The sequence below is a fragment of the Nymphaea colorata genome, chromosome 4, assembly GCF_008831285.2.
Source record: "Nymphaea colorata isolate Beijing-Zhang1983 chromosome 4, ASM883128v2, whole genome shotgun sequence".
NCBI classification, from domain to species: domain Eukaryota; kingdom Viridiplantae; phylum Streptophyta; class Magnoliopsida; order Nymphaeales; family Nymphaeaceae; genus Nymphaea; species Nymphaea colorata.
In genome coordinates, this window is record NC_045141.1 from 25564384 (window position 1) to 25590314 (window position 25931).

The 25931-nt window shown below is 39.0% G+C and overlaps 2 protein-coding genes and 1 pseudogene across 4 annotated transcripts in view; 1 reads left to right on the forward strand and 2 right to left on the reverse strand.

The window, feature by feature from the left end:
• Positions 1 to 3131: 3131 nt before the first annotated feature.
• LOC116252309 (universal stress protein PHOS32) lies at positions 3132 to 5106 on the forward strand. Of its 3 annotated transcripts, none has more exons than XM_050077641.1 (6): positions 3132 to 3300; positions 3636 to 3970; positions 4098 to 4177; positions 4357 to 4475; positions 4727 to 4803; positions 4892 to 5106. In XM_050077641.1, the coding sequence occupies exons 2-6, from the start codon at positions 3739 to 3741 to the stop codon at positions 4915 to 4917; spliced, it is 534 nt and encodes a 177-aa protein (XP_049933598.1). In that variant the 5' UTR covers positions 3132 to 3300; positions 3636 to 3738; the 3' UTR covers positions 4918 to 5106. The 3 variants fall into 3 exon arrangements, with proteins under 3 accessions (XP_049933598.1, XP_049933599.1, XP_031482338.1); XM_050077642.1 differs by having other exon boundaries at positions 3719 to 3970; XM_031626478.2 differs by having other exon boundaries at positions 3134 to 3300; positions 3736 to 3970.
• Positions 5107 to 6160: 1054 nt separating this feature from the next.
• Positions 6161 to 9182, reverse strand: LOC116253287 (ABC transporter G family member 41-like; annotated as a pseudogene).
• Positions 9183 to 9874: 692 nt separating this feature from the next.
• LOC116253537 (pleiotropic drug resistance protein 3-like) overlaps positions 9875 to 25931 on the reverse strand; it is a 17930-nt gene continuing 1873 nt past the window's right edge. Inside the window, exons 4-24 of the mRNA XM_031628385.2 lie at positions 23182 to 23266; positions 22935 to 23094; positions 22777 to 22853; positions 22613 to 22666; positions 22018 to 22108; positions 21195 to 21496; positions 20417 to 20695; positions 19691 to 20004; positions 18982 to 19142; positions 18258 to 18361; positions 18007 to 18160; positions 16467 to 16571; positions 16306 to 16379; positions 15722 to 16054; positions 13820 to 14110; positions 13395 to 13478; positions 12431 to 12564; positions 11911 to 12138; positions 11551 to 11722; positions 10814 to 11068; positions 9875 to 10230 (exon numbers count right to left, since the gene is read on the reverse strand). Of these exons, the coding sequence (XP_031484245.1) occupies positions 9964 to 10230; positions 10814 to 11068; positions 11551 to 11722; positions 11911 to 12138; positions 12431 to 12564; positions 13395 to 13478; positions 13820 to 14110; positions 15722 to 16054; positions 16306 to 16379; positions 16467 to 16571; positions 18007 to 18160; positions 18258 to 18361; positions 18982 to 19142; positions 19691 to 20004; positions 20417 to 20695; positions 21195 to 21496; positions 22018 to 22108; positions 22613 to 22666; positions 22777 to 22853; positions 22935 to 23094; positions 23182 to 23266 (3724 nt within the window). The 3' untranslated portion in view covers positions 9875 to 9963. The remainder of the gene's footprint in view (positions 10231 to 10813; positions 11069 to 11550; positions 11723 to 11910; positions 12139 to 12430; positions 12565 to 13394; positions 13479 to 13819; positions 14111 to 15721; positions 16055 to 16305; positions 16380 to 16466; positions 16572 to 18006; positions 18161 to 18257; positions 18362 to 18981; positions 19143 to 19690; positions 20005 to 20416; positions 20696 to 21194; positions 21497 to 22017; positions 22109 to 22612; positions 22667 to 22776; positions 22854 to 22934; positions 23095 to 23181; positions 23267 to 25931) is intronic.

Here is a 25931-nt window from a genome sequence, read left to right on the forward strand (position 1 = left end):
ATGGTGATATCATGAGGGGAGAGAGAGAGAGAAAGAGAGAAAGAGGTCTCCGTGAGTTATGACTTTTATTAGATTTATTTGAATCCTCAGTTGGACATGGGCCCGATCTCAACCTACACTATATGCAAGCATATGGAAATAATATAGTAATTTAACTAATTTTTTTGTAATAAATAGCCGTCTAGAAAGCTTGTTATATAGAGTTTATATGTGTAATCATACGACTGAGTATACGCGATATGGAAGAAGACTGCTTTTTGCGACACCAAATAAAATTACATTTGATGTTTAAACAAATAAAAAACAATGTTTCTTATGAAAAAGGCCAATTGATTTGTGATTGAAAACTGTGCCAACGGAAATGGCAAATATCGGCAGCTCGAGGGGATATTCGACAGACTCTTTTTAATTTAATAAAATGGCGGTACTGCTTCATTCAGAGTGTCTCTTGAAAATTGATCAATTTTTATATACCGCGAATGACAAGTTTATCGAGTTTCTGTGGGCTCCCCTCTGCTTAAGTCAGTAAAGTAACTCGATGGCAAAAATAAGTTAAAGCAGACTATGCATTAAACAATTTTTACTGAAAAGAATGACTGCTTTTTGAGTTTCCTTCTTATAATTTGGAATGCTGTGATTTAGAGTTGTTGATTATTTAAATGCATACATAATAGCTCTAAACGTACTAGATGCGACACATAGATTGCTATGAGTTACCGAAGCTACCTGTTGCTTACTCATTAAATGAGTTGAGTTTGAGTTGCAGGAGCTCGACTTGCTTCGGCCATATAACCGACTGACGTTGACATGTACAACTACTTAGTCGAGCGCAACCCCTTCTTTTTTTAATCTTTGCATGTGCTTTTCCGATTTTTGAATTGATTAATTTTTCGCCATAGTAGTGATTTCAATAAAGGAATATTTTACGCCCCTTTTCTTTTTTTGCTTGACATTACGTGATATCAACCGTTGCTTTTTTTAGGTGAGTGAGAGGGTCAATCCGACCGCCCCTCCATTTCCCATGCCTCTGGGGTTCTGAGTTGCGTCGGTGTTAGTGATAAAACGGGACACCCTTCAACTTGAATGGCGCGCCCTACCACCTTAAAACACATGAACATATCGAGAATCGAACTTAGAGACCTGTTTTTTATAAGCCTCTAACCCAACCAACTACACTATGCCTCTTGAGGCGATATCAACCATCGTTTTGAATTTCAGGGGTTGTTTACCTTTTGTTTTCAATTACTAGGCTTCTTTTGTATTTTTATAGAGTTAATTTCTTTCTAGATAGTTTTTCTTTACACTAGAAATTTGAAGAGGTTCTTAATTTTCCACTTTGTTTTTGTTTCTCGTATTTCATCCTCCATGAAGAGTGAGAATTGCATGTACTAAGTCGCAGAATAGTTATTTGCCTCCACTCTCTGCTTTCACGGGGCAAACAAGCTTAAACGAGTCGACAAGTTGAGCTCTAACACAGTTTGTTGAGTCAAGCTTGAGCTGAGCTGGCCTTGTGAAAGCTTGTGTCGAGAGGTCGAGCAGCATAAGACATGAGTGAAGCGGAGCTTGACTTGAGAGCTCGAGTTGGCTGTGCTCGACTTGACTCACGTGCAGTTCTATACAGATGGGGTGGAGCATAGAACCAAGTTCATCATACATTGTCTCATCCCCAGGTCCCAATACAGCCTTGACCTAATTTGATTCTCAGTTTGCCAAGTTTGCTATTTATATCTATTTTGGTACAACAAAGGTGAGGGGCTTACCCTCCAAGCAAGCTCTTTACTTCAATCTTATTATCATTTTGAGAGATAAAATGAAATCCTCCTTTCACTCACCCGGCAGTGATTTGGCATCCAACTGTATAAAATCGGATGCAGACAATTAGAAAATGTGCTTTACCCAGATCATTTAGCAAGTTTTTTCTCAAAAACATTAAACAATTGGTATTAGAGCTCCTACACATATTGAAACGCTTAAAAAGAGCTTTCATGTCTACAACACTTACATTATACAAAGTCTATTTTAATTATCTTCTTACAATAGTTGTAGTTCACAAGTTACATTAATTTGTTTGTTGACATGAAATATTTTGTTTTCCATCTATTAAAGAGTTTTGGACATTCGGCAACATATGTGAAATAAAAGCTAGCTAAATATATTAACAGGCTAGTGAGTTAAGCAACAGGTTGCATATTTATTTTGACTTATATGTCTCCGTTTGTGCGCTTATTCCAGATGGTAGTTTCCATAGTTGGGTATACTAGAAAATAAAAAGTTAAAAGAATGAAAGAACGTGCATTTTGGAGTTTGGACACAACGATTGGATCGGGATATGATTTCTCTTTGGGTATAACTTAGATCTAGATTTGAATTGAATCTGTTAGACATATAATTTCAAATTATTAAATACATAAAAAGAAGAAGACTGGTATGTCAACAACATGTATGGTATATTAGAGAGATAAAGAGAAGCATGTGGACTTGGGTATTCCACACCTACTGACCCAAGAAAATAATGAAAATTGTTTCGTAACCAAACCAACTCATTTGTTTGCTATACCAACTACTCTGAAGGGCGTTTGACTAAACGAACATTGTGCTTTTACAGTAGAAATATATATATGCTTCAGAAACATTTTTTTCTTGTTTCAGAAAACATATGTTATTGCTGAAATATGTATTACATGTTAAGCACATTAATTCTTGTCGCGGTGGCTGTCCAAGGAAGACACGAAAGAAAACTCTGATTAAAAAACAGTAGAGAGTTTAAGACACTACAAGAAACAACGCCAAAAAAAACTTTTAAAAATAGGAGAAGCTTCGGAGATGTTTGAACAAATCGAGCATTTTTCTGAATTAAACAGATAAATACGTTAATAAATATTTGAACACTTCCTGACGAACGGGAGGTTAGCAATAAATGTTTCAGCTCTTGTCTCGTCGAACTTTGGACGAACGGGAGGTTAACAATAAATGTTTCAACTCTTGTCTCGTCGAACTTTCCAAGAACACTTGGTCAAGGCTTTGTGTTAGGTCGACAGCGCTTTCCTGGTAGGCCACCGCACTCGGACGAGATGTTTACGTAACCAGAATAGACCATGGAATCAATTATGTTATGGTAAAACCTTATATGCGTTCTGCCTTTCGGGTCAGCAAGTCCAACACGTTCGTCGTCGGGGCAACAACTCTCTCTCTCTCTCTCTCTCTTCTCTCTTCACGACTCTGCGACTGTTTCTTCCGGGTAGATCTTGGCGGCTGTCCGGCGTCCCCCGTCAGGCATAATCAAGGCAGGTTTCAGGCGAGGTACTTTCTAGTTTCTTCCCCTCAGGGGCTCAGCCCAGCCCACTGCACATTCTTCTTTCGTTTCTTAATTTTTTGCCGTTGGTTCTATTTGATCTGTTTCGATGTGGTTGGTCGCTCGCCTATGAACGGAAGATACGTCTTTCCTAGCTGAGGCTTTCAAATCGAGGTTCTTCATTTTCTTCTTTGGTTTTGGATGATGATCGATTCGCCGCGCACGGAACTCTCTGTTCGTGTGAAATTTTCTTTTTTTAAGTTGTTTCTTGATAAAGTAGATCTCTAATCTTACGGTCACTGAGAAATTCTTGGCTACCATTTTCCATTTTCTTTAATGGCAGTAATATTCGCTCTCTGCTTTGAAGAACCGTGTCGTTTCTTCTAGTAGATTTTCTGTTGCATGGGAGATCAATCGATCGATCAGTTTATCTGCTTTGTCAGGAAATGGAGACGGTAATGGAGGATGAAGAGATGAAGTGGAGGGAGGTGGTGCTCCCGTCGCTGATCCCGGTGGTTGGGGAGCCGGAGTTGGAGAGGGAGAAGGGTGACAGGAGGAGGGGGAGGGATATCCTCATCGCCGTGGATCATGGCCCCAACAGCAAACACGCCTTCGACTGGGCTCTTGTCCATCTGTGCAGGCTTGCCGACACGATTCACCTGCTCCACGCCGTCACCAGTTGAGAACGCTTTTCTTCGCTTCTGCTTCCACAATTATGCTCGCTTTTTTTTCCCCCCATTCTTGGGGCTCATCCATGGATGGCTTGACTGATCCACCGTTTGTGCATGGTTTTACATTTTCGTAGGTGTGACCAATCAGGTGATTTACGATGCGAGTCAGGCCTTGATGGAAAATCTAGCTGTCGAAGCATTCCAGGTTTCGATGGTGGGTATATCCGTTAAATATATGGTCGTACAGTTGACATAAATTAATTAATAATTTTCTTTCAGAAGATTAAGCTAGTTAATGTATATATGAGAGAGAGAGAGAGAGATTTATTCAAGTGCAACCAAGTACAAAAACCGGTCACTTAAATTTAAACTGGATCTCTTGTTATCTCACAGGTGAAATCTGTGGCGAGGATCGTTGAAGGGGATCCTGGGAAAGCCATATGCCAAGAAGCAGCCAGGATAAAGCCGGCCGCAGTTGTTATGGGAACCCGAGGCAGAAGCTTGTTTCAGAGGTCAGCTTCTCTGTCACCCATTTGCTAGCTCTGCACGTTCTCTATTTATAATATTTGGCCTGCGAAAAGATGATTCAACCTCTAATATAGGCAGTGCAGAGGGATCTCCGCTACCCATAATCAAGAAGTGTGGTTGTCGCACGATTGAATTGATGAATCTAGATGGATTGTGATGCACCCCTTTGTTTCTGTCGCTGGAACATGTTTGGATTCAGTTGGGGTTTCGATGTTGAATCTTCTTCTCTCTTCAGTGTCTTGCAGGGCAGCGTGAGCGAGTATTGTTTCCACAACTGCAAATCTGCTCCTGTCATTATCGTTCCTGGGAAAGGTATCTCCACATCTTTCAAAGATTCCACTCTTGAAGAGAAACACCAAAATCATCTTTTAATATTTTCATTTTCCTTTAATTCTAGCAGATGCAGGTGAGGAATCAGTCATATAGATGTTCAATTTCTAGGAGGCTTGGAAATACAGCGATGGGGATTTTTCGTTGTGTCAGACGCTAGGTCGTGTGCTTTTGGTGTATATTTTGATTTCGTTTCCTTTTATTTTCTGCTTTCTGCCCTCGTTCAGTATTTGTTGATGGGATTTGTACAGACAAAGAAGAATAAAGTTCTCTTAAATAGATTGATATTCTTTTGCCATAAGTGCAGATCAGGTGGCGGAGTGTTGCAAATGCTCCTGGAAATATATATATATATATATATAAAGGTTCGGATAATCTTCAAATGACACCCAAGCTGAGGGAAGGTGTAATTCCATAATAATTCAGTTAAACTTGTGAAATTCACATATTTTCAAGACAAAAAAATGGCCATGAGGGAGAGAAAACTAATTACCTTCTCTGGAAGTTCAGCTTGGATACACAATAAGCAAACAAGGAAGCAAAAATAATACAGTAAGCTATAAGAACAGCTGCCACCAGACCTAACTGTCACATTGAAACCCAAAGTAATCTTTCAGAAACAGAGTAACCGTCTTCTTCTCTCCAAATACGTCTATCACGTCATCTATGTCACCGTACTGTGAAGTGAAATATCCTCTAAATGTCCAATTTGAAGGGCAATCGAGTAGAGCCAAATCCACCATTTTGGTATTTGCTGCACCAGCAACAAAACGTACCATTAATGACTACTGCTCGGACACTTCAATGAAATTTCGTCTATTCTATACTAGGTATTTATTAGAGATGCATGTAATTAGTCGGAAGAAATATATAGACAGAGTGTGTCTTCCACCAATATAACATGCCTAATCTTCAGTCTTGCTGAACTCCACTAATGAAGCATTAGCTGATGTCCAACAAGGAAATCGGTCTGCACAACACCATCACGTTTGTCATAATACTCAGCTATTTACAGTGACGTATATTTGACTCATTGATGATTGTAACATACATGTGGATGGTAGTAGAATCAAGACAGGGGGTGCGCTCAATTCCTTCCCATCGATAAGTTAAATATAAACAAGTCAAACATGTTCTTCAGGCATTCAGCCTGACTCCTTTTAAAGGCTTATGGATCTATAATTAGTAGCAATGCTAAGTGTGTTAGAAAAGGCAGTTTGGGAAGGTTAGTAATATCTGGCATGTCAGAAGTGCACCAAACATAATCATTGATATGAAATTTTGAAAAGTAAGAGTGAGCTCAGAGAGAGAGAGAGCAAGTCATTTGGATGAGTTGCTTTTACATTTTTTGGCCACGTTTCCAGTAGAGTGCACCAAATAGAACAGAGGTGAAGGTTATGAATGTGATACGGGCCAGATTAAATGAAGGATTTCTCCGTATGATAGGTATTGCTTCCAGAGGCAGGCTTTAAACTGTCCCTACTCACTCTGCGGAAATACAGTGGGAAAGCTCAAGTCTTTTGAGCCTGGGGCTGGTGTACTCAATTGTCGGACTAGGTCTTTGTTTCTCCTGAACATAAAGGAACATTGTCAGTTTAGATCCGAGAATCACATAATATGAAGGAATGCCTTAAAAGATGATGCTGAAACTGAAGAAAAATGAATCCCTTATTTCTTCAATTAACTCCATAATATTTTCAGGCATATCAACAAGATAGTGATGACTGATCATTGAGTTCCAACTGTAACTAATCAGATAGGGTTGAGAAACTCAATGCTGTGTAAGCCCCAAAAGTGTTGGCAGGATCACAAACAAATTTAACCCAGTTTGTCAGATGTTGGTGTATATTACTCACTGATAGAGGGACGACTCCTTGTACAGCTGAGCAAAATCTTTATTAAGTTGTCTTTCTACCGAAATAGAAGTAACTTCCAACACCCATGTTGCCGTGTTGTAGTTGTCTTTTATCTTTGGAATACCAAGAATTCCCTGCAGATCCACATGCCCATGTTATTTCCCTTTGCAACTCCAATACATAGTGGCACAAAGCAAGAAGGAATGACAATACGCTGTTTTCTTTAGATCAAAATAATAATAGCAAATTATTGACAAACTATGGAGGAGATATTATTCTGGCAGTGCAGTATCTGATCTAGTTAGAGGAAAAACGTAACAGGTGAATGTGAGGCAGCACCACTTTTTTGAGAAACAGGGAAATGCCAAACAAGCTTCACCCATACACAGAGGCTTGGATCTTATCACCAAGCATGCCCTTGTGGAGGTGCAGATATTTGAACCTTGAATCTTGTTCCAGCTACTTCATCTAATAGGCTTATTACAAAAAATTGGTTCCTGCTCACACATAGAACTGCCTGGGAGCCAGGAGGCAAAGTGCGTGCTATGCCAAGCCTTACTACAGTCCTCAGGCATGACTGACATGATCTATCAACTCAAAGTAGCCTTATTTCCAGATTTATTGGAAGATGAACTCGTTGACCTATGATTGTCACGTTCTCACAGACAGAAAAGCTACTTGCAGGTTGGGGTTTAGAGTTCTCTAATCCAAACTAGTGCATAGAAGTTGTGGAAGGTTCCAGGCTCATTCATGGATGCATGCACATTATTACTAAGAGATCCGCTGCAAGTATGGTTTAAGTGGAATTACTGATATTCCAATTTTAAGGGACAAACCAAAATTAACTATCAGATCTAAATTCATAAAAAGAAATGATCTCAAGAACAAGCACGACAGGTAACGTTATGCACTTATTTTTCTTGGCTCACCTCAAAATATTCAATAACTTTACTTGAATATGTACCCAATGGCCCGGCATAAATTATTTGGCCACCACGTTTCATCAGCACCAGCTGCAAGAGAGAAACCCAAAGGGACCTTTGCAATACCTATGGAAGGGAACCACGGGGTTTGCATTACCCTCATGAACAGCCAGCATGTAGACAGGCATGGATTAGCATGTCTTTAAACACTAAATAAACATTGCAGCAGGGACCAAGTATGATAAGTCAAGGTGTGGAAGAATGAAATGCAAGACTACTGCATCATGAAAAGAAGTATCTACCTCATCAAAAGACTCTGAATATCTCAATACTTGGCTGGTGGATTGTGCATACTACTGTTCTTCAGGTACTAACAACATTCTTCACAGCACGCATGACATTAGCAGCTGCCCTTGCATCTAAGCCTGATGTGGGTTCATCCAAAAATATTACAGATGGATTTGCGACAAGTTCAACTGCAATGGTTAAACGTTTCCTGTTTCCACTGTTCCATTGAGAGACCACTTACACCTGGAATGCCAACCAATGAATCTTTAGTTCCATCAAGTTCAATGGTTTCCAATACTTCCGTTGTGAAGTCTTGTAGAATCATATGCAAAAAGGAAAACTATCAGTATGTCTCAGTTTCTTAAGTACTGCATTATGTAATACAATAGTTCTGGCAAACCTTGGGTAACATGATCACTCTTCAATCAGTGAAATTTTCATGGCTAGTGAGAATTATCAATCAAATCCAAACATCAGTCAAATATGTGAGGGCATGAATTTGTGGATGTTGACATCCACATAAGCCATGGAAGTATCAGTTCAGTATGAGAGTTTAACTTGCGCTTTAGCTTACCCATTTAGTCTTTGGATCAATTTCAGGGGCCAATCTCAACCAAGGGGAGTAGATAAGAGATTCTTCAATAGTAATATGTGGAGAATGAATGTCCCTCTGTTTACAATATCCAGATACCCTAGCAAATGTCTTCTGGACCTTAAGATATCCTCCAATCCATATGTCCCCCTCAATAACACCTCCAGTTTTTCTTCCAGAAAGAACATCCATGAGGGTTGTCGTCCCAGCTCCCACACCCATCATTGCTGAAAGAACACCAGGTCTAAACGTTCCTGTTATACCTCTAAGTAGCTGGAGTTTTTCTCTGTTACACCTTGATGTCTCATTTCCTAACAAATGATAAATGGTTCAGCAAACAGACTTTCACATAACATGACAACAAAATCTTACAAATGATGGACCTGCTGGCAGAAACCAAAATTGGCCCTGAATAAGCCCTATATTGCCTGGCGTAGATCACCAAATATTGGATGAAAACATGGGCACTATTTCCTTGACCATGACCATGAAAAAGATTCACTGTTATATCAAGTAGAAGGCCTGACTAATGCTTAAATTGGATAGTCTAGTTTCTCATCTACAAGACATAACGACTACAGGGAAAAAGGAAGGCTGGGGACCATTTTTGTTTAAGATTACCTGAGGGGTATCAACAAGGTATTGCACGTCCTGAAATACCATCGTTAATGGCACAAAGGGCAATACCGTTCTTCCTGTCATTCAATTACAGGCTGCATAAACTTTGAGCTGTGTGAAGAATCAATGGTGAAGTGGTTTTCGTACAATAATTTACTCTCACCAGTTTTCTTGTGTTCCTCATTGTTATCCTGCCTGAACTCTTCTTTTGCTCGTAGCTGATAGAGCTTTTCCTTGGAAATAATAACATTTTTGCTGCCACTAGCTGCACCTATTCAGATGCAAGCTATTTTTGTAAGAGCCGGTCTGTCACACATCTTTTAACAGAAACCATTTGAAGTCGTTAGCCCATGCATTTCATATTTAAACGTATGAACAAACCAAAATTTATACTTTTAGATTTGTAAACGGTGCTCATCAATTCTGATTTACATTAAAATCAACGGTTTTTAAATTGATTGAGAATTTGTGGGGCCATAAAATCCAATCCGCACATTGAGTTTCCGATCCTTTTTCAAAATCAAAGTTTGAACCGCCCGAACTCATCGATAAAGTCAAATCAGAAAAAACTGAGGGTGGGATCTGGTCAAACAATCATAAAACTCATTGAACGTTGGTTGGCCGAAATACACACACATCCGATAATGTTGATGGTTGAGGTCATTGCCATTGTAAAACATTCTCATTTAGAAGAGTTGGTCCACTGTGTAAGACAGACGAGGCACCGGTGGAACTGTTTTAGCTGAAGCTTAGTTAATCTTCTCGAAGACAAAATGTAAGCAGTCGAGCTGTTCTGTATTAGTTGAGATAAATTGAGTGAACATGAATCTGTTTGAAGAACTAGCAATCATGCGGAAAGCAATAATCATCTTCTCTGAAAATTAAGCTTAGATATACAATAAGCAAACAAAGAAGCGAAGACAACAGCGTATGCGATGAGAACAACTGCCACAACGCCCAACTGATCATGTCGAAAGCCAAAATAATCTTTCAGGAACAAACTGACTGCCTTCTTTTCTCCAAATACGTCAATCTCCTTGTCTATGTCACCATACTGTGATGTAAAAAGTCCACGGATAGTCCAATTTGAAGGGGTGATCCAGTATAGCCATATCCACCACTTTGGAATTTGCTGTATCAGAAAAGAGTTGACATCATTAATGCATATTAGCACAATCCCACAACTATTTTCTTTTCTTAAAGGTCACATCCGAGGTTAATTAGTTACTTGTGTAATTAGTCAGAGAAACATTAGTCATGATCGGACATATCCTGCACCAGTATAAGCAAGCTGCAGGCTTTTGAGGCTATTCTCAATATGCCATTGTTTACCTGATGGTCTTGCAAACTGGATGAGGTTTCAGATGGTCTTCTACAAGCATCAAGGAGCAGCCGTTTTTACCCTACAACATCTTAATTGGTTCACCCATCATGCATGGGTTAGAAATGTCTTTTAGCTCATTATAACTAGGTTTGGGTACTCTGAGTAGATGTTGGATGCATTGAATACAATGCAACTCTGAATGACTACTTCCTAGAGTACATGAATTTGCTGCTTGGCCAAGATAGACAAGCAATAGTTGTTTATAGATCAAGTTCTACTCGAGCCATTTCCAGTCCTTTTTTCAGAAAGCAAACTAATTAATGCTGAGCAAGAGTCCAGAAAGTATTCTATAAGCACATCCAGAAAAGCAAAAGCGCTAATCTATTCTTACTTTTCCAGGTATCAGGAAGCCAGCAAAGAGAGTCAGTAATGTGTTGAAAACAGATTGCAGGATAGCAGCAATTTGAGCGTTCGGAGTTAATGAGACCACCAGCATCCCAAGATAACTGCTGTATAGGAGCATACAAAATATCGAAAAGATGTACCAGAAGATCTTATAAGCAGACCAGTAATAACCAACTGAAGGGTATGTGATAATCCAACATGTAACGGCTTGGATCAATGCACAAGGAATTTCGATGGCAACCTGCATTCATACACATGAAATAGAAATTTAGTTGAAATAAGTTTTTTTTGTTTTTTGTTTTTTTTTTGTACTTTCCTGCATCCATTTCCACCGCTATGGATAAAACATTAGATGTTATCTGACGTCCAACTTGAACCCAGTTTTGAATTTTCGAACTCAAGACATTCATTATATGAAAAAAGTGATCAATTGCTACCATTTGTACAACCTTTTTATCAAATCCAATGGATCTCCAAAATCAATTATATTGAGCAATTGGATTGGATAAAATTATGTACATGCGAATCCTTTATCTATGACTGACAGCATGTTCCTGACTAGTTGGATGAGGCAATGGCTACATCTACTGTATTTACATCTGTACCCCAACCCACCAACAGGAATACAAGTGATTCTTAAACTGAAAAACATGATTCTTGGAACAGGTGATGGATATGGGCAGAACTATAAGATTTTAAACTAGAGTAGTAATTTTTTCGAACCTGTGCCAGTGAATAAGCACGTGCAGAGTACATTCCGGCAAATCTTTCCCGATACATGACTATCCGCTCAGTTGCTACCACAGAATGAATTGTCATGCAGCTATTAATGGCTAAGAAGATAGTTCCGGAGAACAACAACCCCAGTATGGTGAACAGATTCTGCTGCGTATCGCTGCAAAGGTTACAGGTTCAAAAAATCAATTAACTGGAAACCTAGTACATATTAATCTGCAGTCATGCATACATCCTTCTGTCGGTGTGTATATTCAAGATCAACATGCATTTTATGTAGGTGCATGCATACATGCATGGGCCATTGATCAAAAAAGCCACATCAATTCATTTGGTTAGGTTACGCACATTTTCTGCCCATGCTTCCAGTAGAGTGCAGCAAAAAGGAAAGAAGTGATAAGTACGAATGTAATACGAGACAAGTTGTATGAAGGATTTCTCCAGTATGACAGATACTGCTTCCAGAGGCAGGCCTTGAACTGTCCCCAGTCATTCTGTGGGAATACAGTTCGGAAACTTAAGTCCTTTGAACCAGGGGATGGTGTACTCAATTGTTTAACTAGTTCGTTGTTTCTCCTGCACGTCAAACAGTGCAACCATTTAGAAGGAGTATAAAGCCATCATCTGTTGCCTGAAAAAATCATATGGTGGTTGAATGCCTAAAAGTTAAAAGATATCCATTAACATTAAGGATAAGAAGGAATTCATGCTGCTGCTGAGTAGACTCCCAAAACTCAAGTTATGATGCAGGGGATTAATGAGTTCAATTAATGCAACTTATCCAAAGGAGAGAGAGAATCCAAAAAATTATTTGCCATCCTATGAGCCTCAGGTAAATCATTTGTAGATGTTTGCATATATTACTCACTGATAGAGAGATGACTCCTTGTAAAGTTGAGCAAAGTCTATGTTAAGCTGCCTTTCAATTGAAATAGTAGTAACTTCCAACATCCATGTTGCTGGGTTGTAGTTGTCTTTGATCTTTGGAACACCAGCAATCCCCTGAACATCCACTTGTCCATGTCATTCTCAATTTTCAATTTCAATGCATAATGGCACAACAAGAAAGGAAATAACAAAATTAATACAAAAACTTGAAAGAGTATGTGTACTATACCAAAGAAATGCATAGGTGATATAATGTATAGTTCAATCTGCTCTACGGGTCTAAGTCACCTAGAGACGCTTGAAGGTTGCCCATGTCAATGTGTGTGTGGGTGTGCTGCCGGCGCTGCACTGACGCACAGAGTTGTTTGGTCGAGCAACCAACTAAGATCAAAGGTGAGTCAGGTGCGGAATTGAGGCATTTGGAATGCTATCAGGAAGTATAGCCCATGTGAAGGACTGAATCTAGTCTACCCTCCCAAAAGACTTCAACTTGGGAGCATCTAGATTAGGAAAACTGGCCAAATAGTATCAATCACACTGTCTGCAGCACAAGGTACTTAGTGTCTAACGAATCTGGCTTCAACTGAGTCAGGGCATCCTTATTTCTGACATGGACCTGAAGTGTGTTACACATAATCACATCATTATCTTGTTTCATAACTGGGATAAGAGGTGTCATGTTGGCATGAATAGGAAAGCTTTGTATCTCACAAACAAAAACTCTCTAGTGACTGGCAGTTACAAACTTACAAGAATTTAATTTATCATTTATGGGTTTGTACGTAACTAAGCAAAGTATCTAAAACTACTTCAACTAGGTATATAGTTACTTGGATTTCATATTAATTATTTGTTTTTTAAAGGAAGCCAGAAAAGAACGTAACATGGGAAATAATCCCACGATTAAAACCCAAGTTAGAAATTGCACCTTATTTATGACTTACCTGAAAGTATTGAATAACATCACCCGAATGTCTACCAAGTGACCCAGCATAAATTATTTGACCACCACGTTTCAGCAGCATTAGCTGCAAAAGAGGAGTAAAAGAAGTCTGATGTGAGCATAAGACAAATAGCAGACAGAACCAACTATGCTGGAAGCTGCATTATGACCTAATGCAGTCCCCAAGACGTATGCATCCTAGTCTGATGTGAGCATAAGACATATAGCAGACAGAACCAACTATGCTGGAAGCTGCATTATGTCCTAATGCAGTCCCCAAGACGTATGCATCCACTAAGTTGTGGACTATGTGATTTAAACATCTAATACAACGTCACAGAACAGAGAGTGAACTTGAAGAGGACCGACAAGGAAGTCAAGGAAGAGAAGTGTAAGACTAATGCAGACATAAGAAGAAAACACTACCTCATCAAAGGACTCAAATATGTCAATACTTGGTTGATGGATTGTGCACACTACTGTTCTTCCAGTATTAACCACATTCCTCACCGTACGCATAACGATAGCAGCTGCCCTTGCATCTAAGCCCGATGTGGGCTCATCCAAAAAAATTATAGATGGATTTGCAACAAGTTCAACTGCAATAGTTAGGCGTTTTCGCTGCTCCGTTGAGAGACCATTTACACCAGGAATGCCAACCAATGCGTCTTTAATTCTATCAAGTTCAATAGTTTCCAGTACTTCATTTATGAACTCCTGTCATACATACAGCAGAGAAAAGTATCATATGTGGTTTGATAACAATTAATTTGTTCTCCCCATTCCCCTGGCTTATAGAAGAGTAATGAAGTTTTCTGCAAATGACTAAATGCTTTTGTCAGGAGATATCAAATGATGAGTATATGAACCAATCAGGAGATATGATAGAAAACAGATATTCAAGATGCTGACAAACAGATAAGCGCAGTGAAAGTGTTCAAGATGCTGATAAATAAATAATAGTTCTGAAATTTCTCTATCATTGGTATCCGAAATTACCAACACCAACATGAAGCTTCTAAATGACTAATTAACTGTTGAAGGACATGTCAGAAAAATGTTGTGCTCCAGCAAATTAACGATGACAATTAAGTTTATGCATCAATTACATCTTGATCTAAGGTCTGTAACTGATCTACAGTTCACAATACAGGGTTGATATATCATGCACTCGCAGAGCCTGAAATGCTGGTGTCATCATGTTCCTTGAGCAATTACCAATTATGCTTTGCCAAGCCTTCAACTTCCAACAAGGTCTTGCATTCAATTTTCAAGCAGGTGTTTCCCCGTCACATGAATGACAAGTGGTACAGAATGAAACCTGAAATCAAGGGCCTGGGATGCAGATTTCCATCTAAAACAAAAGTTTCACATGCCGAATTTTGTAACTCTTTAGCTTATCTACCTCTTGTTTTCAGAACTTGCCATTAGACATAGTTTCCTGAAAGGTTGACCCATGATTTTTAATTCTGAGTACGTTCAATAGTTTTTTCATTTCAAGGCTGGTATAATTTGAGAGGGTCACATCTGGGCCAAAATTGGACAGCCTAGGCGGAGCATGTAGAATCAGATCTAAACCTTGGAAAGTATATAGAATCACAAATTCAAACAAAATAGCTAAAAGGCATATTCATGAAAGGTACTAATGCACCATTGTCACAAATATCGTTTTCAAGTTTTAAATCGCAAGGTTTTTCTTGGGTATAATACGGCAAAGTTGAAAATCTTAGAAAATCTTGGCAAGTTTTTAAAAATTTTAAAATAAAGAAAACCTAAAAATATAATGTAAATAATGTGAAGATAAAATGCAGTAACAAGAAATGAGGAAAGAAATACCAAAAAACGTGAAAAAATGTGTTTTTTATGGTGTTTTGGCATTTTTTTTCCATAAAAAAAAAGATGGGTATTTTTCAGGTAACCTATTTTTGAAATATCAAGCGGGTTTTTTTGGAAAAAACGGGTCTTCTATGAGAATATAATGCATACATGTTTGTGTGTGAGAGAGCAAGAGAGTAAGGAGAGAGAGAGAAAGAGGGAGAGAGTGTTCATGTATGAAATACACTGCCTGCGTTGTCCCTTACAGAACTGACTAATGCATCATGATTAATGCATACATATGCTTTATATAATTATCACTTATATTTTAAATTACTGCATCCATGGCTGGTGAGAAACGAGAACTAGTCAAATCCAATTCCAATTACTTGTAAGTATACAAATTTGTTGTTATTATTGTCAATATAAACATAAAACATGAAATTAACAGCTCTTATATATATATATAATAAGCTCGATGGACAATGATTACACATCTCGAAGTTGTCTTACCCTTTTAGTATTGTCATCGATTTCAGGTGCTAATCTCAACCATGCTGAGTAAATGACTGATTCTTCAACAGTAACATGTGGAGAATGAATATCGGTTTGTTCACAGTACCCAGATATCCTAGCAAATGTTTCCTGAACCTTAGGATACCCTCCAATCCATATGTCTCCTTCAATGTGGCCACCAGTTTTTCTTCCAGAAAGAACATCCATAAGAGTTGTCTTCCCTGCTCCACTAACACCCATTAGTGCAGTAAGAACGCCAGGCCTGAATACACCTGTTATGCCTCTAAGTAGCTGAAGCTTTTTCCCTGTCACCCCTTGATTTCTCATTTCCTAACAAATGATGAATGACACATAATTAGCAGAAACCTAATTTTTTCGTGGAACAAGACTCGTAATGATCTAGTAAGGTCTGGCACAAAAAAGAATCACCACATGTTTACCTTTGGTGAGGGATAAATTTCTTTGTTTCATATGTCTAGTTCTAGGCCACGTTAAATGAACTTGCACAATGCAAAATAAGCTGGGTTTCTATTTCGTTAAGCATACCAATCACAGGACAATCACTATTTTGTTGAGATTACCTGAGGAGTATCTACAAAGTACTGTACATCCTGAAATGCTACAGACAATGGCTCAAAGGGCAGCACCATATTTCCTGTGAAGCCATATATGGCCATTGCAAAATTACTTGTTTGAAAAATCAACAGCACAGCAGTTTATGTTGAGATAATCATGTTCTCACCTGTTCTCTTGTGCGCCTTAATGCTACTAGGCAGGGTACCCTCTTCCTTTCCCTGCAGTGCAGAGAGCTTTTCTCTAGAAATAATAGCATGACCCCTGCCAGCAGCTGGACATGCAGTTGTACTTATCAATGGTTAAGCAAATCATTTTCTCCTTTCAGAATCAGATGGAAGGTCAAAAGATTAACTGCATTTTGTAAATTTCTAGGTCCCTTGCATTTCATGTTTAAAAGAAAAACAGATTTCTGTAAATGTTTAGACCTGGCTTCAAAAGGACCTCTATTGTGTTTGGATGGATTACACATTCCTCCTAGGCCTGGGCAACGGGCCGGGCCGGGCCCGGCCCCATTGGGCCCGGGCTGGGGCCCAAGCTTGGGCCGGGAATTTCCCGGCCGGGCCCCCAGGCCCGATAGGTCAGCCCGGCCAGTTAACATTAAAAATATATATTTTTTATTTTTTTTTGTTTTAAAAATATATATTTAGTATTATTAAATATATTTTATATTTTAAAAAATATTTTTATAACTAAAAAATTAATTTTTAAATTCAAATGGGCCGGGCCGAGACCTGGGCTATCGGGCGGGCCCAACCCGATACCCACCCTTAATTCCTCCAGCACACCCATAATAAATTTGGACTCTCAGGTCCTGCAAACTATCTCCAGGAGAGAACAAAGAGTAAGTTTGCATGACTGACTCTATGCATTATCACACATAACAAATTTATGTTGAATAGAGTGATTATCTGCTGGGTGCTGGAAATGGCCCAAGGGAAAAATGTGTTTTTTCAGTTTCGACCGTTTTTTAATCGCTCATTTTTTATGGGTTTTTTAAAAAATATCGCGTTATTTTGGACTATGTGTTTAAAATAGCACCAACACCCATGCTCGACTCAATTTGATCAGTCGGGAGCTGCTGGCCGCACCCAACCCTTTTCACATAGAAAAAGTTCTTCCTGTCTCTCTCTCCCCCCTCCTTTCCTTTTCTCCTTTTACTCGTTTTTCCTCCATCGTTTCATTCATTACACTCCCTAGCTCTCAAAGGAATAAAAAGACAACAGACTATCCCTTTTATCTTTGTCAAAAACTGTCGTTCCTTTCTCTTTCATGCATGACCCTCTCTCTCTAAAATGAAATAAAAGGGCAAATCTGTTGTCCTTGCCTTTTAAAAGTCAATAATCAGGAGGTCTCGTTCGAGACCCCTTGTATCATCTTAAAAAAAGTTAAAACAATTAAAAATAATTATATTACACTATATATATATATATATATATATATTATATGCTCTTGCCGCACCCTGCACGTATGAAAGTTTGAGGCCTATCTGATTTCCCGATTGAAGCAATAAGCATGAATTTCAAATGACCATTTATAACAAAGGATGCAGGATGACAGGGCAAGTAAATGCCTACAACTTCCTATGGACAAGGTCTAGCACAAGGTATTTGTCTACATTAGCTCTTAGTTCTTCAGTTTGAGCAAATTGATTACTGGACCTTGTAGGGATACCGAACATGTTCAACTAACTAGATGTTAGAGCTTACACTTCATATAAGTTAAGGCTAGCGTGAATCCAATATTGAGAAGTATTGTGAAGCCAAAAAGGGCTCCCACTGATATCCAATAAAAGTAACTAGGGAAATCAAGTCCTCTGCTCTTCAATACTTGATGCCCCACACTGGTATTTCCAGAAGAAATCTGTGAGGGAGCAAAATTAGAATAGTGGTTATAAGAATCGATATTTCCTTGAACAAGACAAATATAAAATTCAGGGAGTGAGTTCAGTGGTCTCTACCTCTCTCCATCTCGGGGCAAGGAATTCGTTGCCAGAAATTGCTATCTGAGCATAGGTCATCGGAGATATCCAAAATCCCCATTTCAACCAGACCGGCATGGAAGCTGTTACAAAAATGGAAACACAATATAATTTTGTTCAGTGCCTTTCGAAGCCACTATAAAGTCATCGTTGAGGGTACTTGGCATAATTGATAAAGTAGTGGGACTTGAGCGAATAGGTACTAACTTTGGTAGGATACTAAAGCGTGAGAAGTGCATCACAACATTGCAGCGTGAACCCGTGATACATTTAGAAATCAAAACAGAATGTTTCATCAAAAGATTCGCCAACAAATTCATGGTTTATGGTAAATTACAGGAAAGTTTCAGCAATTAAAAGGTTACAAGGAATTAAGAAACCAAAGATGAAAAAAGAAAACATTTACTAAGCAAATGGATAAAATTCTCATAACGGTATCACTATAAAATTATGACATTATCATGAAATGTTTAAAATTCCTGTATTTACAATATCTCAGGCAATTTTACCACTGTTATGTTGTTCTCTTAGTATTTCATAACAATCCAAAATTTTAAACCAATGTGTTAACCATGCCTAAAATTTTGTGCCTCGATTCTTGTCATGGTTAATGCTTGCCCAAGTCGACCCTTTCTTTCACAAGATTAGAATTCATTATCCTGAGTTAGTAAAATGTGTTGAGATTTAAGGATATGAAACTCACGTCGGGGAATAAGGAAGCCACCAAACAGTAAGATTGTTAGTAAAGTAAAAATGCCAGCCATGAAAGCAGCAGCCATTGTCTGGGTAACAGAGGCAAGGAAGCGGAAGAGAGAAGCTGCAAATTGATGCACAGCAAAGAGAAGAAGGAACTGGCGGAAAAACCTGCACAAGGCAAATAAGTATAGATGACATAAACAAGCTCAGACACTAGCCATGTAAAGTTAGACCTCCAGATCAAGCTGGTGCAATTTAAGGCCAAACCTCATCCAACATAGAGACATAGAAACCTGATTTACAGGATTTAGAAAGTTTTTTTATTCGATCAGAAGTGTTTAGATGTCAAAAGAATGGCTCCTTTCATATCTATGTCACTTCCATTAGATCAAATTGCAAAACACAACAGACCTTTGGGCTATACAAGCTATCCTACAAGTGCTAGGTGAATCAGCAGTCTTTGCATCAACAGTCACCTTATCTTCTAGATATGATAGATATCTTGATTGCCAATTTCATAATTATGGTAAAAGGACATGGTATAGGCTGATTCACCCATCAATTGAGGGTACCAATCAGTACCTGAGAACTCTTGCTCAACATTGGTAGCACAGAGCAAATGCTGAGACAACGACATAGTGAAACATGCTATCCACTACACAGGCTACCCATTACTGGCATAAATGACTCTAAATGATAGAAGAGGCATTAAGTACCTTTCTAGCTCAGGACTATATCCAATCACATAGTAGGTTAACCCTGTCCAGATGAAAGACTCGATCAGAGAATGTGGAATCTTCCATATAGCTGCGGTCAAAGTATATGCCCACGCAGGATAGAAGTAAAATTCTCTTTGTTTATGGAACACAGGCAGCCTGAGGACCATCATTCCTAGTTCTGGAAAACCATTGACCATGAGTATGATGAGGGAGAAAAAGATGGAACCCAGATAGTAGTTTGCACCCGTCAAAGTGACATGCATCCTTGTACGCAAATACACAGTCATGGTGATAAATGCCACAATGGCAAGCTGCATCAAACAAAAAGGATGTGTTATTTCTATAGTTTAATTGAAAAAACAACCCCAGAAAGAATTTGAAATCGAGTAATGTTCCATGTTAAATTTCTCGTCCTATTATTCTCAAGGTCATTCCAAGTTAGCTGGCAGTAGATCAACATATTGGTGCAACAAAATAGGCCTTCAAATGTGCAACGACCCTATTAATTTGCACCATGTTCCACTGATAAATATCCGTTTACTGCTCACTTTTTGTTCTTTAAGTGCCAAACCACATAATTTCGGCCCAGTATATATTGAAAGAAAGGCCACCATAGGTGTCCAAATTCCAGAAGATGCTCATAATATTCTTGTCAGAGAAGTAGCGTATGTTTCTTGCTTATCATCTGTATGGTCAAATGAAAAATTGCATTCTTACATTTACCTGAACAGTCTTGAAGATATAGACAAATGAGTTCCTCCTCACTAATAACATCTCCCTACTCATGCAAGCCTTCAAAAGTTCCCATTTGGTTAGGGAGTAAATGCTGAAGGAGACAGCATCTTTATGGCTTTGAGACTCATCAACTGGTTCCAGAAGTTCCATTAATAGTTTTTGACCAACATCTGATGCTTTAAATTTCTTCACGAACTGGTCTATAGATACATATGCATACGGTTCTGACCGGTACCAATACTGTGCTTGATCCTTTCTAGATATTACCTAAAAGTTTCCCAGAAAAGTTGCAGTTAGAATCATGAACAAGCACAGGCAATAACATCATTTAGTATAACAGGAAAAGGATAACTATATTCTGCAATGCAGGTAGGTTAGAAGGCTTGCAGATAAGCCTTTGTCTGCAACATGTCACCTTCTAGGAATTTAGGAGTATCATCACATGATTTATAATAGGTTATCACTTCTAAAGGGAAACCTGTTATAGTAAGAATGCCTTGTCTTCTTCAAATAAAACTAACAGATGTCTTTGCTTTTATAAATTACTCCATATCATTGCTAATTACTCTCTATGACTCATATGTGGAACAACTACCATGTAAATATATTAAGAGCTAGTAACTGCAGACAAGTCACAAAAGTTTAAAACATCAACCCTCAACAAAGAAATGAGGCATTACTTATGTGCATATTTTAAAGGAGGGAGGAGGGAGGAGGGAGGGACAGGTCCCAGTTGCAAGTTGAAGGATATGAACCCAGTATATACCTCTTGAAGGAAATCAGCAGCACCCTTCCTTTCTGGGCACTTGAAACCACAATCCTCAAAGAACTGAAGAGCATGGACACGAGGACCATGGTAAACAATCATGCCCTCTGCCATCAATATGAGATCATCAAAGAGGTCAAACGTCTCTGGTGCTGGTTGGAGCAGAGATATCAACACCGTGGCATCTGTGATGTGTACAAATTGTTGAAGACATGTGACTATCTGATATGTAGTTGAGCTATCCAATCCAGTTGATATCTCATCCATGAAAAGAGTCTTTGTGGGCCCCACAATCATCTCCCCTGGTAAATAGACCACGACAAAATCAATTGGGCAAATTGTGCAACTCTTCTAGACTACTAATCAGTTATCACTTCTAAAGGGAAACCTGTTTCAGCATGAGTTCAATACCCAGATTTGAAGTCGAAGTCAGTGTTTCAAGATAGAACCTATCAAAACCATTAAAACTTCAAAGCCAATCACAACAATTCCCAAGACCACCAGCCCAGGAGGCAAAAACGATGAGTTTCCACATATATGGTTTGCAGATTGCCAAGCCTACCCAATTCTAGCAATGTGCAAAGATGAAAAGATAAGATCAAGCTTCAGTCCAGAAAGATCAGTAGGAAGTGAAGTGGTTTATGGTAGCCACCTATTAATTTAAGCAAGCTGCCTGGATAATTTTTTTTTTTAAAAAAAAAGAAACAAATGCCAAGCTTGTGAAGCTACAAACTAGTGTGAGATAAGGCAGGAACTATCAGTATATTTTGAAGCATAACAAGCAAATTCACAATGGTGACTTCAACAGTATGCCTCACTTCACCTGTGGTTAACCTTTTTTTTTGTCCACCAGAGATGCCTATTCTCATGGCATCACCCACAATGGTGTCAGAGCATATGTCTAATCCAAGAATCTGCATCAATAATTTAAGTATCAGCACCCAAAAGCCATGCAGGTTTATCTTTCAAGTTTCAACTGAAGGGACAGCGGGTGCCATAAATTCCATAAAACCCGTAAGGTAGTGCAGATTGTAACTCATGACTTATATTTTGATGAACCACCTAGATCTGGAGAAAGTCCAAATTTTTTGTGATCGATATATCTGTAGAGCTCCTAGGACTAGGCACTAGGAAAATGGCCCTTGCAATAGACCAGCAGAAATGTTCTTCTCTTATGAAATGGGGTAATGCTTTACATGGTGCTCTTAACTCATCCAAGAAGAGAAAAAGGTTGAACCTAGTACCTACACTATGAATGTTTGTCCAGTGGAGAGGTTCAGAGTCCATGAGGTACGGAGAAATTATGGTTCAGACCCGAGTTTGTTCACAGTAGATTTTCACTTTCTCGTGCACTGGTAGGTCTATATAAGGAGAGCATGATGTGAATGACAATGTATGAACAAAAGTCAGAACCATACCTTCAAAATGTAATCCGTTTGAAGACTTCTCTTTAATCCCGCAATTGATGTAGCCTGATAGGATCATTTTCTTGTCATTAACCAGAAGGATAGGACAACAAAGATGCAAAAATAATTCACTCTAAACCAAACACACAAAGGGAAATCGGACACACATATTTTACCTTCATATAGATGTCTATATCATGATCTGGCATGATTCCAGCTTCTTTTTCTTTCTTATTCAGTTCCATCATCATCTCTTCATGTTCAAAAGCACTAGTCAGCAAATTTGTAATGTCAAGTACACACAATTAGTTGCATGGGAGCATGATAAAATTACCAGTTTTTTTTCCCACACCCTGGCACCTGGCAGAAAAATCAAGGGTTTCTCTCACTGTCATTTCTGGGATGTGAAGGTCGTATTGACTTATGTAAGCAGATGTCTTTTGTGGAACAAATTCATTTAACTTATACTTGTTGTATGAAATCTCACCAATCAACTACAAGTAAGAACATATTTCAGTCCATTAGTGGGTTTAGAATTAGCAGATACTACACAAATAGAGAATCAAAAAGCAAGGAGAAACCTGTAGCGATTTATCTATCTTTCCTGCAAGTGCAAGCAGCAAGGTGGTCTTTCCACAACCAGGCGGGCCCATGAGAAGTGTTAGCCTACACATAAAATGAGAAGTACAAAAGAATTTAGAGATAACATGACAGATTGCAAGCCAATCGCCCCGGAAATGGTCAGGTGACCTCATATTTTATGGCATTAAAAGCAATCAAAGTCTTGTTGGAAGCTTGCAATATCTCACGTTCACCTAGTCAGACATTTGCTATAGTGTCAATTTTGCATCCCAATATATGCAATCTGCTCCAACTATAAATGCAGTTGGTGATGCGAATTCTCCCCCACAATAAGGGCACCTTATCTTACCGCATTCGATTTATCTCCAATAAACCCGCTCAGGTGCTCCTCCACTCATAAATCTGCCACAGGATATTGTGTCCATTTTAGAGGAAATTGTACTTTGTAGACCGCTAACAAGCAACCCACGTTTAACCCCTCCAGCTCAAAAGCCAAATGTCGAACCCTATCATCTACCACTGCTCAAATCTCCTAGGTTGCTTTCATTCACTGCGACCTTGGAATTTATATTGATCAGCCCCCCACTCCTTATTGTGATAATATGCCAGCATTCTACATGTCGGCTAACCCTATTTGTAACAATTGATCTAAACCTATATAAATTGATTATCATCTTATCCATGAAGGCTGCGCATGCAACTTATCACTTGATACATCTTATGTGTTGTTCACGTTGATGATGGCAAGAATCATGCTGATGGCAACAACGTTGGTGAAGATATAGATGAACAGAAAAAAGAAGGATATTAAACGGTTTGTGAAGAACATGCTGATAACAAGCCAAAAAGAGAAGAACCAGTTGTCCAGGCTAATTCTATGAAGGATAATTATCCACCAAAGAGGCATAAGTCGAGATATAAGGAAACATACAAGGAAAGAACGTCATCTTGTAAAGGAAGATGCAATTGATATTATAACTGATATTGCTGCCATATATGTAATTTTCAACGCTGATTGAAAATAAGAAAAACATGTTGCCTTTCTCCATGAAGGTGGCTCAGATCGGCTGAACCACACACAGATAATAAATATAACATGAGAACCTTAATTTTGGCGAAACCTTGTGCGAAACATGAAATGTGTTTCATGAAAGGGTTTCATCAGTGAATTATGTAATATTTTTCGGTGATCATGTAATATTTTTCACTTATGTAAAGCAAAAATGAGGAAATTAACGGCATCTCCGTCGAGTCCTATCCATCTTGACGGAATGATGGATCTGCCCGTCAAAAGATGGAGCTCTGTTTCCGGCTTCGCGCACATTGCACGGTTAGATCTAAAGCAAATATCAGGTTACTAATGCCAGATCTCACAGAGTTTCTGTCTATCCTTCGACGAAGTTCCATTTCTGCCATCGCGGATCATGCTTCCAGAGATCTTGAAGCGGTATTCCACCCTCCTGTCTAAAGCAAGAATCAAGAAGCCGACGGCCGATCCCACCGAGTACACCTCTCCATCATCTGTCGGAATGCTATGGATTTGGTTGATTTTGCGGTGACGCTCCACCTTCTTGTATAAGTATCAGGAAACTAATGACTGCTCTGCTCCTCGCCCTTTTCTGTTGCATCATCGGAAGGAATTCGATTTCGGTTCCTGTCGATCTCACATCAAAGTCCCTTCTTCTCGGAAGCAGAAGGCGACAATCTTTGCAAATTCTCTCATGTTGCATGACCCAAAGAACTCTCGATATTCCAAAATTTCATCGACACGGGAGGCCCGGGACATCCCGTTTGTCGAACTAACTTCTCCTCGCCCTTGGCCTTCGTCTGGAACTCCTCCCTCCCACCAAGAAATCGCCGCCGAGTAGTCATCGACGGCCGCCAGACTGTCGCCAACGCCCCCAGGCGTGAATGATCCGCCGATAAGAAGCCAGTCCATGACGGTTTCTCTCCGGCGTCTCTTTGTCGACCTCGATTTGGCAGAGACCACTATCGGGTGAAATTTCCGGTCACCCGAACGAAACGAGGTTTTGCGCAATTCCCTTCCCGCCAGTTGGGCGTCTTTCTAAATTTGGCGGGACGGCGGAGCGGACGATCTTCTTATGCATCTCGGACGGACACCGTGCTGTATATCAATCAGGTTCAGATCCAAAACGTGACCCGATTAGACTGTGTTGACCTGATGACCCTTGGCGGGTCGGGTCTGCAACATATGCTCAGCCTTAGAACTGGCTTCTTGGTTTGGGTCGGACATGCCAAGAGATTGATATCACGTCACTCGTTTACGCTTGCCGTGTGGAGAAACTGTTTTTTAAATTAGAAGTGCTGTTCTAAGCGGATCAAAAGCAAAAACGGTTCCATGGTCGATTAAACTTACTTAGGGTTGCTAGTGTTACGAAGATCTTGTGAATTTTAATTGCACCAAGTTTGATTTTAATTGTTTACAAATAGTAGTTGTTGCGTCAATTATAATTAACTTTTTTTTTGGCATAATTCATAATTTGTTTTATGACTTAAAAAAACACAATAGACTCTTATTCCAAAGTAGTTTATAATGAAGCAATAAATGACTTTACGTTACATATATTTTAAGCTTTTAAATACCTAAACACGCAATTATCATTATTAACATAAATTTTGCTATTCTTCTTTTGAGTTACAAATGTGTGTCAAATATAATATTCGAGTTGAATGGTGTAAGTGTGTTTATTCATATCCAAAACAAAACGAAACCTTAGAAGCCTTAAGG

What these genes read in the sequence shown, in the direction of transcription:
- LOC116252309 (XM_050077641.1), top strand. Translation starts at nt 3,739, where the DNA reads ATGGAGACGGTAATGGAGGATGAAGAGATGAAGTGGAGGGAGGTGGTG. An exon ending in CCTGCTCCACGCCGTCACCA is followed by an intron (nt 3,971 to 4,097) that starts GTTGAGAACGCT and finishes ACATTTTCGTAG; the next exon opens with GTGTGACCAATCAGGTGATT. An exon ending in AAGCATTCCAGGTTTCGATG is followed by an intron (nt 4,178 to 4,356) that starts GTGGGTATATCC and finishes GTTATCTCACAG; the next exon opens with GTGAAATCTGTGGCGAGGAT.